Raw genomic sequence first — 12,472 nt, 5'->3', positions numbered from 1 at the left:
AAATATTGCTATATGCAATAAATAATTTAACTCATTCCCATAGATTATCATTATGAGCCCACAGATCGGATGAAATGATCTAAAGTACATAATCATTTTTTTCATTATTCTGAGATGTAAATTCAATCTGCTATGTTTATGAAAATTTTTAAAAATACACTTGATCACTAAGGAAGCTAATAATTCAAGCTACGGCATCAATTTCTGAACTCGGAAGATAATTAAGTTTAGTTCAGGCTTTTTCCAGCAGGGAATGCAGAAAATTTTTAAGCAACTTCCAGAGGTAGTCACATTTATCTGATAATGAAATAAAGATATAATACTTCATAGGATGCTTAAGTGTACTGTGTTATACACATTACGTACAGGGTTAAATTGTACATTCAACATTTTAGTAGTGTAGATTCTAGAAAATGAGGATTAATTCAAAATATAGTGAGAATTATATAAAGAATTTAAAAGAATAAGAAAGAAGAAAGTCCTAAAAAATATATATGAGTGTATTTTTCTGCTGAAACTGTATGCTAAACATCATATTCTTTAATAGCATGACTCATACTTACAACTGTCACTGAATATAAAATCTAAGTATTTAAAAACAAATTACTATTACTCAAACTTTTAAATATATTCCCTTTCTATGAATAGAGTATATTAAGAGAGAAATTGTATTTGTCTTGTCATGAGAGAAATTCGAAATATAAATTAATTTGAATAATTCCATATTTATTATTGGAATTGCTTAGATCATTTTTATTTTAGTAGTATCCCAATATATATTTTGAATTTATTACTTAAACATAATCCAGATAGAGCTTATATTATAGTCTTTTTAAAAATTCTATTAGAGTCTAGCTTGCAAAATTTTCCTGTAAAAATGCTTTCTTGAAAACCTGATTGACTACAAACATCATTATAATATTTACATGTAAATATCAATAAAATTCATTAACATACTGATAGCTTTCATTATTAACAGTCCATAATGCATTAAGCCCAGGGTTACCTTGCATATACATTCATTTTAATTCATTTTTTTTCCTCTGTTTTTTTGTTTTTTTGCCATTTTCTTGGGCCGCTCCCGCCCCATATGGAGGTTCCCAGGCTAGGGGTCTAATCAGAGGTGTAGCCACTGGCCTACACCACAACCATAGCAATGCGAGATCTGAGCCAGATCTGCAACCTACACCACAGCTCATGGCAACGCCGGATCCTCAACCCACTGAGCAAGGCCAGGGACCAAACCCGCAACCTCATGGTTCCTAGTCGGATTCGCTAACCACTGAGCCACGAGGGGAACTCCCTTAATTCACTTTTTATAAAAAACATATAAAGGTAGTTTTTATCTCATTTGCAGAACAAACAACTGAAGATCTGAGGATTTAAATGACTTTTCTAATATTTAGAAATAAGAAATAATCCTTATAAAAATAAGGATTTAGAAGAAGAGTTATTATTTATTTCTAGGTCAGAGTACTAATACTTATATCATTTCTAAATAAATAGAAACATGAATTTTTCTTAATTTAAAATTTATGCTCTTGAACTTACATATATATGACAAAATAAAAATTAGATCAAGGGACAGAAAACAACACACAGAAAACAACAAAATAAAACTCTAATTTACTTTGGAAGTAGATATTTTTTAAAAAATGAAATATGCAAGGAAATCAAATGAGGCATTTTTTTTCTGTTTTGGCCACTCCATAGCATGTACAGTTCCTGGGACAGGGATTAGATCCAAGCCACTGCTGCAGCAACACAGGATCCTTAATCCACTGTGCTGAGCCAGGGATTGAAGCTGTGTCCCAATGCTCCAGAGACATCGCTGATCCTTTGTGCCACAGTAGGAACTCCAGGTCAGAAAATTAAGTTAAAGATAGGGTTTGTCTGGGCCAAAAGCATTAGCTTTTTCCCTCCTGTTTTATGTATATTGGAGAAGTAGAATTATTCTGCCCCTTATAGTTTCTATATGTTTGATAAACATTAGTTGAAGTGATGAATGAATGAATGAAACTTCTGGTTAGCAAGTTGAATGACAGTCATCTGTGTGTGTAGGCAAAAAGTACTTGTGTATGTGGATAGATATGTCTGTTTTAATAAGATAAACGGGGTTTTCTTGTTTGTATGTGAATATGAAAATATATATGTGTGTATATATATATATATATACACACTCTGTACACTTTGAATTTCTTGTTTGTATGTGAATAAGAATATATATATATACACACATATATACACACACACACTGCACACTTTGCATTTCAAGGTAGATTATTTAAAGATGTATTATTTAAAGGTGTATCTGTTATACTAGTGCTTGTAACCTAATATCTCTGAATCTTGGGTGCTATCAAGGTAATCAAGAGGCTTTTTATATTTAAAAAAAGTTTAATTGGATACAAAATAAAATTTATGAGGTATTTCAGGAGAGGGTTACAAAATTGTTTCAGATAACAAATGTAAATAAAAAAGAAAGCAAGTTTATCAGTTAAATCGGAACAACAGTACAGTAGCATACCAAAAACTATTTGACCCTAATTTACTTTGGAATTTATTCCTAAAGGCAGTTTTCTGTTTACTATGGTTATATATATATATCTTCCTGAAATTAGTTGGCATATAACTGAATAATTTGCTAAGAGTCTTTCCTGATCTGGAGAAATCAAATTAGCTCACTGATTTCTGACACTAATTCTAAAAGAGTTTAAATGTTAAATTAGTAGCATTCCTAAACATTTTTCATGATGTTCCTGTGTGTGTGTCTCTGTGTGTGTGTATCTGTGATATTAACTATTATCTACGTATTCATATGTATATGTACTTACCGACATATATACGTATACTATATATAAATGATACTGTTTATATATGCAAATACAATTGTATACTATAGCCTCTGAGAGAGAGAGAGAGAGAGAGAGAGAGAGAGAGAGAGAGAGAGAGAGAGAGAGAGAAGGAAAATACAAGGCTATATAAGACTAATTTACTTGGGGGTTCCCGTCGTGGCTCAGTGGTTAATGAATCCGACTAGGAACTATGAGGTTGTGGGTTCGCTCCCTGGCCCTGCTCAGCAGGTTAACAATCAGGTGTTGTTGAGCGCTGTGGTTGGTGTAGGTTGCAGACACAGCTGGGATCCAGCATTGCTGTGGCTCCGGCATAGGCCGGCAGCTACAGCTCCAATTAGACCCCTAGTCTGGAAACCTCCATGAGAACCTCCATATGCTGCAGGTGAAGCCTTAGAAAAAGACAAAAAAAAAAAAAAAAAAAAAGACTAACTTACTCTATTCCATGAAGAATTAGTACTCATAGGGCTCCAGTTTTCCATTCAATTACAACTATCTTATCCTCAGAAAAAGTCTAACAGGACAGTATATAACCAAAATTTAGATGCCACCGATTATATGTTTCTAAATATTTATTAATATCTAATGTTCAAAAGATTCAAAAAGAAACACCACTGAGGGAAAACTGGAACGTGATAAGATAACATGTCTGCATTGGAACATCTGAGACATTTTCCTTCATACTCTAGCTACTTTAATCAGTGTAGTACAGGTACTAAAAATTTAGACCTTGAGTAGATTATCCCATTTCATTGTCTATTGACTAAAAATGATATTGACCAGGCATCCTTTCCATATTACACTGTCAGTTCAGAAGATCCAGTTAAATACCAGTCAATGCTTAGCCAAGTGAAGATTGGGTAGGAAACTCAAACTAATTGATTATTTCACCTAAGTTAAAAAATAATCAACCAATTTGGCTGAATATATTATTTCAATAAGACAGAACACAGTGGTTTACACAATAAAAGTTGAATGAAAAGTTTAGCAATCAGGGTTAAGTTTCCATTTTTTAATGTCCCTTTAATTAAAATTTTTAAGAAGCCAGTTTTTATAAAACATTGTCTAGCCAAGGAATAGCACTGGACAATTATGTCAATGGCACTGTTTGAAATACCAGATACATTCCTCATGAATATTGGAATACATTCTCCATATTCCTATCAGAGGCATGTACTTTGTTGTTATGATTGTGAGACATTACTGCTTTAAATATTTATTTTAAATGTTTATATAGAACGAAACTTAAAAATACATGGATCCTGATTAACAAATGGTAAGGGTAAATTACTTAATGTAACTTGTGAGCCAGGCATTAGTCTAAGTCTTACTCTTAGATAACTATAACAAATAGTTATCTAATCCTTATAGGATTTTTATAAAGAAAACATTTATCTCTGTCAAATCTTTCATGATGTGTGCCAATTTTTAGAAGGAGAAAGTGTCAGGACTTGTATCTAAGCACATCTATTTTACAGTTAAGTCATGGCATTTCCCACTTGTGTGTTGCATTTAATTGGTCAATTCTCTAAAGCAACTAGAAGTTTAAAGAAAATGAAGATTGTGAAAATGTCATTGAATTTGGCAGGGGGGAGTTCAGCAGTAGTATTCAAGATGAACAGTTTCTAAAGAAAATGGAAATGGGCAATAGGATTTTGTACTGGTTGATGTAGTGAAATCCAAAAAGACTAATGTTTGTAAAATTAGAGGGGACAATAATATTGAAAATGAGACACTTAAGGAAGTAAGGAGGGTTCTTCCTCTTCCAGTTCAGTGTAGAGGAACTACAACTGGGACAGGGTGAACAGTTGATATGAATGTAATAGAAATTATTAGCATGTGATCTACCCAGGCAATTGTCTCTATTCTTCATTTCTTGTCTATGACTATGGCTTAAACCATCTCAAATAATTTCATTTTAATTTTTAAAGATAATTTTATCTTTTTGTTAGCTATTGAAAGTTCTCACTTTATGGTACTTCAATTATTTTATAAAATTGCATTTACAGTCCAATGAAGCAATTTTAATACACTAGAAAAAAGTGAAGCCCATGAATGAGAAATTTAGCTTTCAAAATCTCCGATAAAGCTAAAATATCTTCAACAAACTTCTATTGCTAGATAACTTCCTATTGACAACATACCCACATTGAAAATCTCAGGAAATTTTTTTATGCCTGAATTTATTGAAATGAATGTTCATTACATATTCACAAAAATATCTACATTTCAAGAAAGGAACAGTGACTATTGAGATTCATAACAAAAGTCTGCCACATAATTTACTAAACTGCTTTTTGTTTATTACCTAAATTCTGAGTTATGTTATTTTCAGATGGCCTAATAAATATTAATAACTCATGTAGCTAAATCATATGAGAATATTATCTGACTTTAATAAGACATGAATATCATGGTACCTTATTTCACTTTCATAACATCTAAAAAAATAAAATGTTCCTTAAATGTACATGAAATTAATCAGACAATACTGAGTTACTCTAAGAAGTAACATTTCCTTGTATAAAGTATTTTTTGATATTTTCCTATAATTTTTTTCCACACTGAAAGTTCTTCTACTGCTCATGATACTGACTCTGATAACATTAAGAGAATTGTTTACTTTAAATAACAGCCTTTTTCAGTGAAGATGACATGAAAAAGGAAGTATTTGGAGAAAATCTTGAACTTCACCCAAATGGAATTCCCAGAGTCACTCATTTAGGATATTTTGAACAATAAATAAAGAATTTTATGGTAAAATGTCTAAGATTTGATTGACTTTGGCATGCCTAGACACCTTTTATCATAAAACTTCAGCCACACTGTCAAAACAAAGCCTTTATGCAACTCTTGTGAAGTATTATTATATGTGAAACTCAGAAGCAATTTTATCTGTTTTTTAATACCTTGTTGCTTTCGTGGATCATAAATCTGAAGCCCAAACAGGGGTGGTCTTTCACGCCTCAGTAATGTCACCTCATTCGTTATCAAATCTAGTTGAAAAATGGAACCATTCATATAATCAGTCCAGAACACATAATTCCCATGATGCGACAGTCCAAAAGGATGGTTCAGCTCTTTCCCACTGTAAACAATCTGTAAAATATAAACACATTGTGAAAAATCAGAATTGACGTTTAGAAACATAACTAAATGTTTGCAGAAGATGATCTTCAAATAAGTAGAAGAGATAGTGATCTAACTAATAACTTCTGTTTTCTTTCAGTATATTTGAGAAATGCATTTCACAATGTGAGCATATTTTGTTATGTTTTTAGGGCATGTTATTTCAGAGACCATTTATATTTCATCCATTTAAATTATCTCAGAGATTGCATTATGTATATGGTCAAGAAAAGCAAACGTTAAGATGACTGATACTCTTCCCTGTCTCTTTTCTTCGTGCTATTCAGTATCATATTCTGGGACAGAAACTCATCTGCATAATTAATGTCATTATGGATATTGCAATATTATTGACCATCCAAAGCCAAGCAATATAACACAGTCTTACAACAATGGGAGTGAGAGGGATTCTCCTATTCAATTGGGTTAATGCAAATTGAAGATATCTCAGAGATGACAGGGAGGAAGGTCTAAAATTTTAATTTTGAATACAGAAACGTTCATTAGTAGTATGCGGATAAACAAGGCTCCTAGTTAATTTCAATTCTGCCTATATTCTGAATATCCTGTAAATATTCTTTACATTCCAGTTTATTTTGTAGTTGTTTAAGTGGAACAATCTTATAGTAATCTTTTGCTTGTAGAATTGTAGAAGAGAATAAGAATAATACCTCCATAATAGTAATACTTTTTCATCTTTCACAGTTTATAATATGAAATCATATGTAATATGAAAAGGCATTTTGTACTCAAGTCATCTAATGTTGGAGAATTGAGGAATTTATCCAAATAATGTAGGTTTAGAAATTAACATTTTGTTCCTTTTATCTGACCTCTTCATACCCAATTTTAATATGATGAATACTTAAGCCTAATTCTTATTATCTTACCTCCATGTGGGCTAAAATATGCTGGCTAATAAAATGCTATGTATATTGTGTATATATCAACATCTTGAAAGGAATCATAAATATTTATTTAACACCTCTTAGGTACGTGACATTAGGTTAATGCAAATCAATTTATTTGAGGAAAGACATTTAAAGCCCTATTAGAGATAACCAATTATTGAAATAATCTTAACTATTAGTAGACTATTTATTTCTTAAAAATAATCCTTGATAAATAGGCTTGGCCAGCTGTTCAAACCTCCTTTCCAAAACAGAAGGAATGTATTGTCAAAGGAAGTATTTTGGTAATTTTTAATATTCCATTTTTCTATTACTTAACTAAACAGTTGAAGCTAGTTCACAATCTTATATGTACCTAGATGATTATAAGACAGAATATAGAGGTGATATTTTGCCAACCCCATCTCTGTCACACAGTCCACTGCATCCTCAATTTCACCCAAGACTTTAAAAATTGTTTTCCAATGATTTTACCAAAAGAGGCAAGGGTGTGTTGATATATATGCAGGCCAATAAGCTTGAAGTTCTCTTCATTCTTGCAGTTCAATTCCAATGTCATGAAGTTTTTATTCAAATAAATTAATTGTAATAACTTTGTCATATTACATAGGTTAAATATCAGCTGCAAATATTAAAGATATTTGAATAGAATTGAGTTGCTTTGTCAGACTCAACTCACTGATAATGTAGAAAAACTGCATTTTAAGACAGCTCTGGTATACTGAAAGCTTCTTTTAAAAATCCCACAAATCCTGACATGCCACAGCAAGCCGGCCCAGTGTCCCGGAAGCGAGTGCCAGCTGCACCGCTTAATGCTCAGCCTCCTTCGGCCACCCCACAGAGACTACTGGCAGCCATCTCAGAGGGGTAAAAATAAACTTGAAAGTATTTTTAACACAACACAACAAGGCTCTGTGAAAGAAGCCTATGGGTTAGAAAAAAAAAACAAAAAACAAAAAACAGCATTTGTCTTTTACCTTCCTGTGAGTTCCATTCAAAAACACTTTTTCAATATGATCGTAATAGGCATCACACCAGTATAATGTGCGGGTGTGAAAGTCCAGAGTTAAACCGTTTGGCCACAGCATCTTTGAAGTCACAAAAATCTGCCGATTGAAGCCATCCATCCAGGCCTTCTCGATCCTTCCCACGCTGTCATCTATTTCATCTTCCTCCCAGTCTGTCCAATACATCCATCTAGGACATGACAAAGAAGAGTATGTGTTATTTCAACCAGCTACTGTACAGAGGGATGCTTCCTCAGATCTAGCACCTCCATAAAATGTAATTAATGCTCTGATTTGTTCTCCTATCTAAACACTCATCCGTCTAAGAAAGGAGATAGCTATGAAGTACTAGGGAAATAAAGATTTGTTCAGTGGAGCCAGTCCATTTAGGCACATATCAGAAAACCCACGACCACCATACCTACTGGCCTCATTCATTAATTAAATAAGAGCAAGTGCCAAATCTTGATTTTCTTTGGTGTTGGTTCTTAAGGCATTACTATTTTTAAATTTCCACTTTATAAAACATACAATCAATTATGTAATTAAAAAGCAGATTGACTGGCATGAGAATCACGGCACAGTTAATGATCTACTCCAGCCTTTATTTAATCTCAGATGACTTATTATTTTTTTAGGCAGGCAATTGCATTGTCTTTGTTCTAAAGGGCACAGTCATACTGGGTTTGTTTGGTCAGGTCTAATCTGTCTTCCTGATGCAAATTATCTATGCTTTATTGCTGCTTATTATTACCCCAAAACCCACAGAAGATGATTGAGCTGCACATAAGTTTAATAACAGCAGGTTGACTGACCTTGAGATTCTGAGCTTTAACTTCTATCTCAAACAAAAGCATCTAGCTTTAAAAAACAAATCTTTTGTGTAAGCTTTAACAGTGGGAGAAGGGGCTTGGAGCTAATGTTCCAATTCCCTCATGAATAAGGTTAAAACCCTCCACATGTGTTGTTTTGGGGTCATGTGAAAGTTCCTGAGTTACTAATTAAAGTGTAGGCTTTAATTCAGTCACCTCAAATACAACTTTATAAAGCTTCAAAGCTTTTTTAAGCCGTTAACTCTGGAACTGCCCTTATTAGATCCACTGCCTCCACATGCTATGGACCCTAAAGAATTTCTGAAGTAATGTGGGACAAATCTGTATCCATGACTAAAAATCCTACTGTGATTTAAACAGGCAGATTTAGGACAACTGAGGAAGTAACACACCATCTATTCTTTTATGCCAATTAAGCTCTTTTTAAATTCTCTTAACAGTTTACAATTATGTTGATTTGCCTTTTTTAGACTTGGTATGTTTAGATTGGTGAATTTTAGTATGTTGAAATGTATTATAATCCTAGAAATAAACATGGCAATATGCATATTTTGTACCATGCCTGTTCTTCAAGTGGTTTTATTACTGGGACGAATTAGGAGTAAACAGAAGATCCATTCCATTTGCTCTAATCCTGTGCTAGTTAGGTAAAACTACTTGACTTCAACTATGTAAATCAACCATTTAAGAGAAATACACAAGTTTTTCATCTCTACCGATAACTTTCCTGAAATCTTAAACATAGTGAATCAATGCAATTTTATTGTTGCTAATTTATGACTTGTTAAATGGCAATTACCTTTCCCTATAGTTTTTCTTTTTGATAATAGTAACATTCTTTTACTTTCTGTGACCCTCTAACCCAATTACACATGTGCATGGAAACATATATACACACATGAGAAAGTTCTGGATATTCTAAACACATTTTATATTGTACTGCTATTTGAAGAAAGAGTTTTTGTGATCTGACCCATTACCTGAGGTTATTTTCAGTTGAACAAAACATAAGAAAGACACATTTAAAATAAGTGACGTCTTTCTCTTTCTGACGTACTTCACTCAGGATGAGAGTCTAGTTCCATCCATGTTGCTGCAAATGGCATAATTTTGTTCTTTTTTATGGCTAACTAGTATTCCATTGTGTACATATACCACATCTCCCTAATCCAATCATCTCTCAATAGACATTTGGGTTGTTTCCATGTCTTGGGTATTGTGAATAGTGCTGCGATGAACATGTGGATGCATGTGTCTTTTTTAAGGAAAGTTTTGTCTAGATATATGCCTATGAGTGGGACTGCTGGGTCATATGGTAGTTCCATGTATAGTTTTCTAAGGTACCTCCGTACCGTCCTCCATTGCGGTTGTATCAGCTTACATTCCCACTTGATATCACTTATATCTGGAATCTAATATACTATATGGCACAAATGAACTTGTCCACAGAAAAGAAAATCATGGACTTGGAGAGCAGGCTTGTGGTTGCCAAAGGGGAGCGGGAGGGAGTGGGATGGATTGGGAGCTTGGGGTTAACAGATACAGACAAGTGCCTTGAATGGATTAGCAATGAGATCCTGCTGTGTAGCACTGGGAACTATGTCTAATCACTTATGGAGCATGATAATGTGAGAAAAAAGAATGTACACATGTATGTATAACTGGGTCACCATGCTGTACAGTAGAGAAAAAAGATAATAGAAAAAAATAAATAAAAATTAATAAATAAGTGATATCAATCTGACAGAGACTAGATATATAGTCATCATCTACCTGTCTAATTAACATTTACACTGTGAAAGCTTTATAATCATTATCAAGTATGATGATTCATGAATTCACAAAGTAGAACATGTGAACACATAAAATAAGCAAGAACTAACTTTTTTTTTCTTTTTGACTGCCCTGGGGCATGGCATGTGGAGTTGCAGGCCAGGAATTGGATTTGAGCTGCATTTGTGACCTACGCCTCAGCTGCAGCAACGCTGGATCCTTTAACCCACTGTGCCAGGCAGGGATCGAATCTGCACCCTGGCGCTGCAGAGATGCCATCTGTCCCACTGTGCCACAGTGGGAACTCCACATAGATATTTTTATAGGTGGAATTTGGGGTATTCATCAAATAAAAATTACGTTAAGCTTGTAGTTCCCATCATGGCTCAGCAGAAACAAATCTGACTAGCATCCATGAAGACTCAGGTTTGATCCCTGGCACTGCTCAGTGGGTTAAGGATCTGGTGTTTCTATGAGCTATGGTGTATGTCATAGACCCGGCTTGGATCCTGCACTGCTGTGGCTGTGGCATAGGCCATCAGCTATAGCTCTGATTTAACCCCTAGCCTGGAAACCTCCGTCAGTCACTGGTGCAGTCCTAAAAAAGACAAAAAATAAAATAAAATTAGGTTAAACTGACCTTCCACTGTGACAAGAAAAATCGTACCTCTATTTTTCAAAGCCTGTCCAAGTACAATTTCTTGATGAAGTCTAACCCTAGCCTTTCTGCCAAAATTATCTCTTTCTTCTATTTCTTCTGTTAGTCACAAATAATGACATTTGTTAATTATTTTATACAATTTATTGCATTTACACCATATATTGAATTTAATGGTGTTGCATTTCTGATAATTCCTTTTAAAAATTAAAATATTTATGGGCAGATATTATTTCTTATTCATGTTTGTAATCTGTGGCACAAAGCTTGGCTTTCTTAATATTAATTATATCCCCAATTTAAATTGTATTATCTGATGGTCAATCCTAGAAATTTTTAAATCCTTAAGATCTTCTGCCATGGAAGTAAAATAAATTTTTCTGTTTCGAAATGTGCCTTATTTGATGACATCGTATCTACCTAGAGGATATGATGCTCTTGAGATAGGGAGACAGAAAATCCTGTTTGGAGGGAAATATGCGTTCAGCTTTGACCCATCTTTTCCTGTAGATAATATTTTGAGAAATCAGAACTGGAGATGCAGGTTTCTAAGTTATTGACATAAATTGTAAAGTGTGAAATTACTAGAAAGGAGGGGTTTATCTGTAGCTATCACCTTGAGGGACAATCATAACTGATTCCTCCTCCAGGTTTACCCCCATTTCAACCACCTTTGAGGCCTGCCAATCCTATTCTTTACCATTTCCTTCTCAATTCCCTCTTTTCTGTTCCTATTACAAATGCTACTGAATGTCTTTCACTCCTTTTCAAAGGGAACTCCCAGTGGGCTGTTTCTCATAGAGCTGCCATATTACTTTCACTTGTCTTTCTAAAACATGAATTGAAAATGTGATTTTTATTTTCAAAATCTTCGAATTACTCTGTTATCAGCAAAAGAAATCAAAACTTTTAATTCCCACATTGAAGATTTCGGTCTATTTCTAGTCTCACCTCCTGCTATGTTCCTTTGTACATTCCTTCTGTAGCCTTAATGAATGCATCTCACCTCAAAACTGCCACTAACTTCCCTGCCTCTAAACAATTACTTATACAGCCCCTCATGAGTACATAAGCGATTAACCATATGACTGCACACTCCAAGCCCCTGGTGCCCTATTCATTTGGAAATCCTATTCATCCTCTAAGCTATTCTGAAATAAAAACCTCAATGAAGAATACATATTTCACTATTTGTGTGTGTGTGTGTGTGTGTGTGTACCAAGCACACATTATAAACTCCTTAAAGACAACTACTGGCTTACTAATTTCTATTAATGTATATGGTAGTTATTCAATAATGTACTTTAAT

General features: G+C 33.8%; 1 protein-coding gene across 1 annotated transcript in view; it reads right to left on the bottom strand.

Annotated features, from left to right (window-relative positions):
* LRP1B (LDL receptor related protein 1B) overlaps positions 1–12,472 on the bottom strand; it is a 1,887,165-nt gene that overhangs the window by 762,517 nt on the left and 1,112,176 nt on the right. The window contains 2 exon segments of the mRNA XM_021076285.1: positions 5,762–5,951; positions 7,870–8,089. Of these exon segments, the coding sequence (XP_020931944.1) occupies positions 5,762–5,951; positions 7,870–8,089 (410 nt within the window).

The sequence above is a fragment of the Sus scrofa genome, chromosome 15, assembly GCF_000003025.6.
Source record: "Sus scrofa isolate TJ Tabasco breed Duroc chromosome 15, Sscrofa11.1, whole genome shotgun sequence".
Taxonomy (NCBI): Eukaryota; Metazoa; Chordata; class Mammalia; order Artiodactyla; family Suidae; genus Sus; species Sus scrofa.
This window is presented reverse-complemented; position numbering and strand designations above follow the sequence as displayed.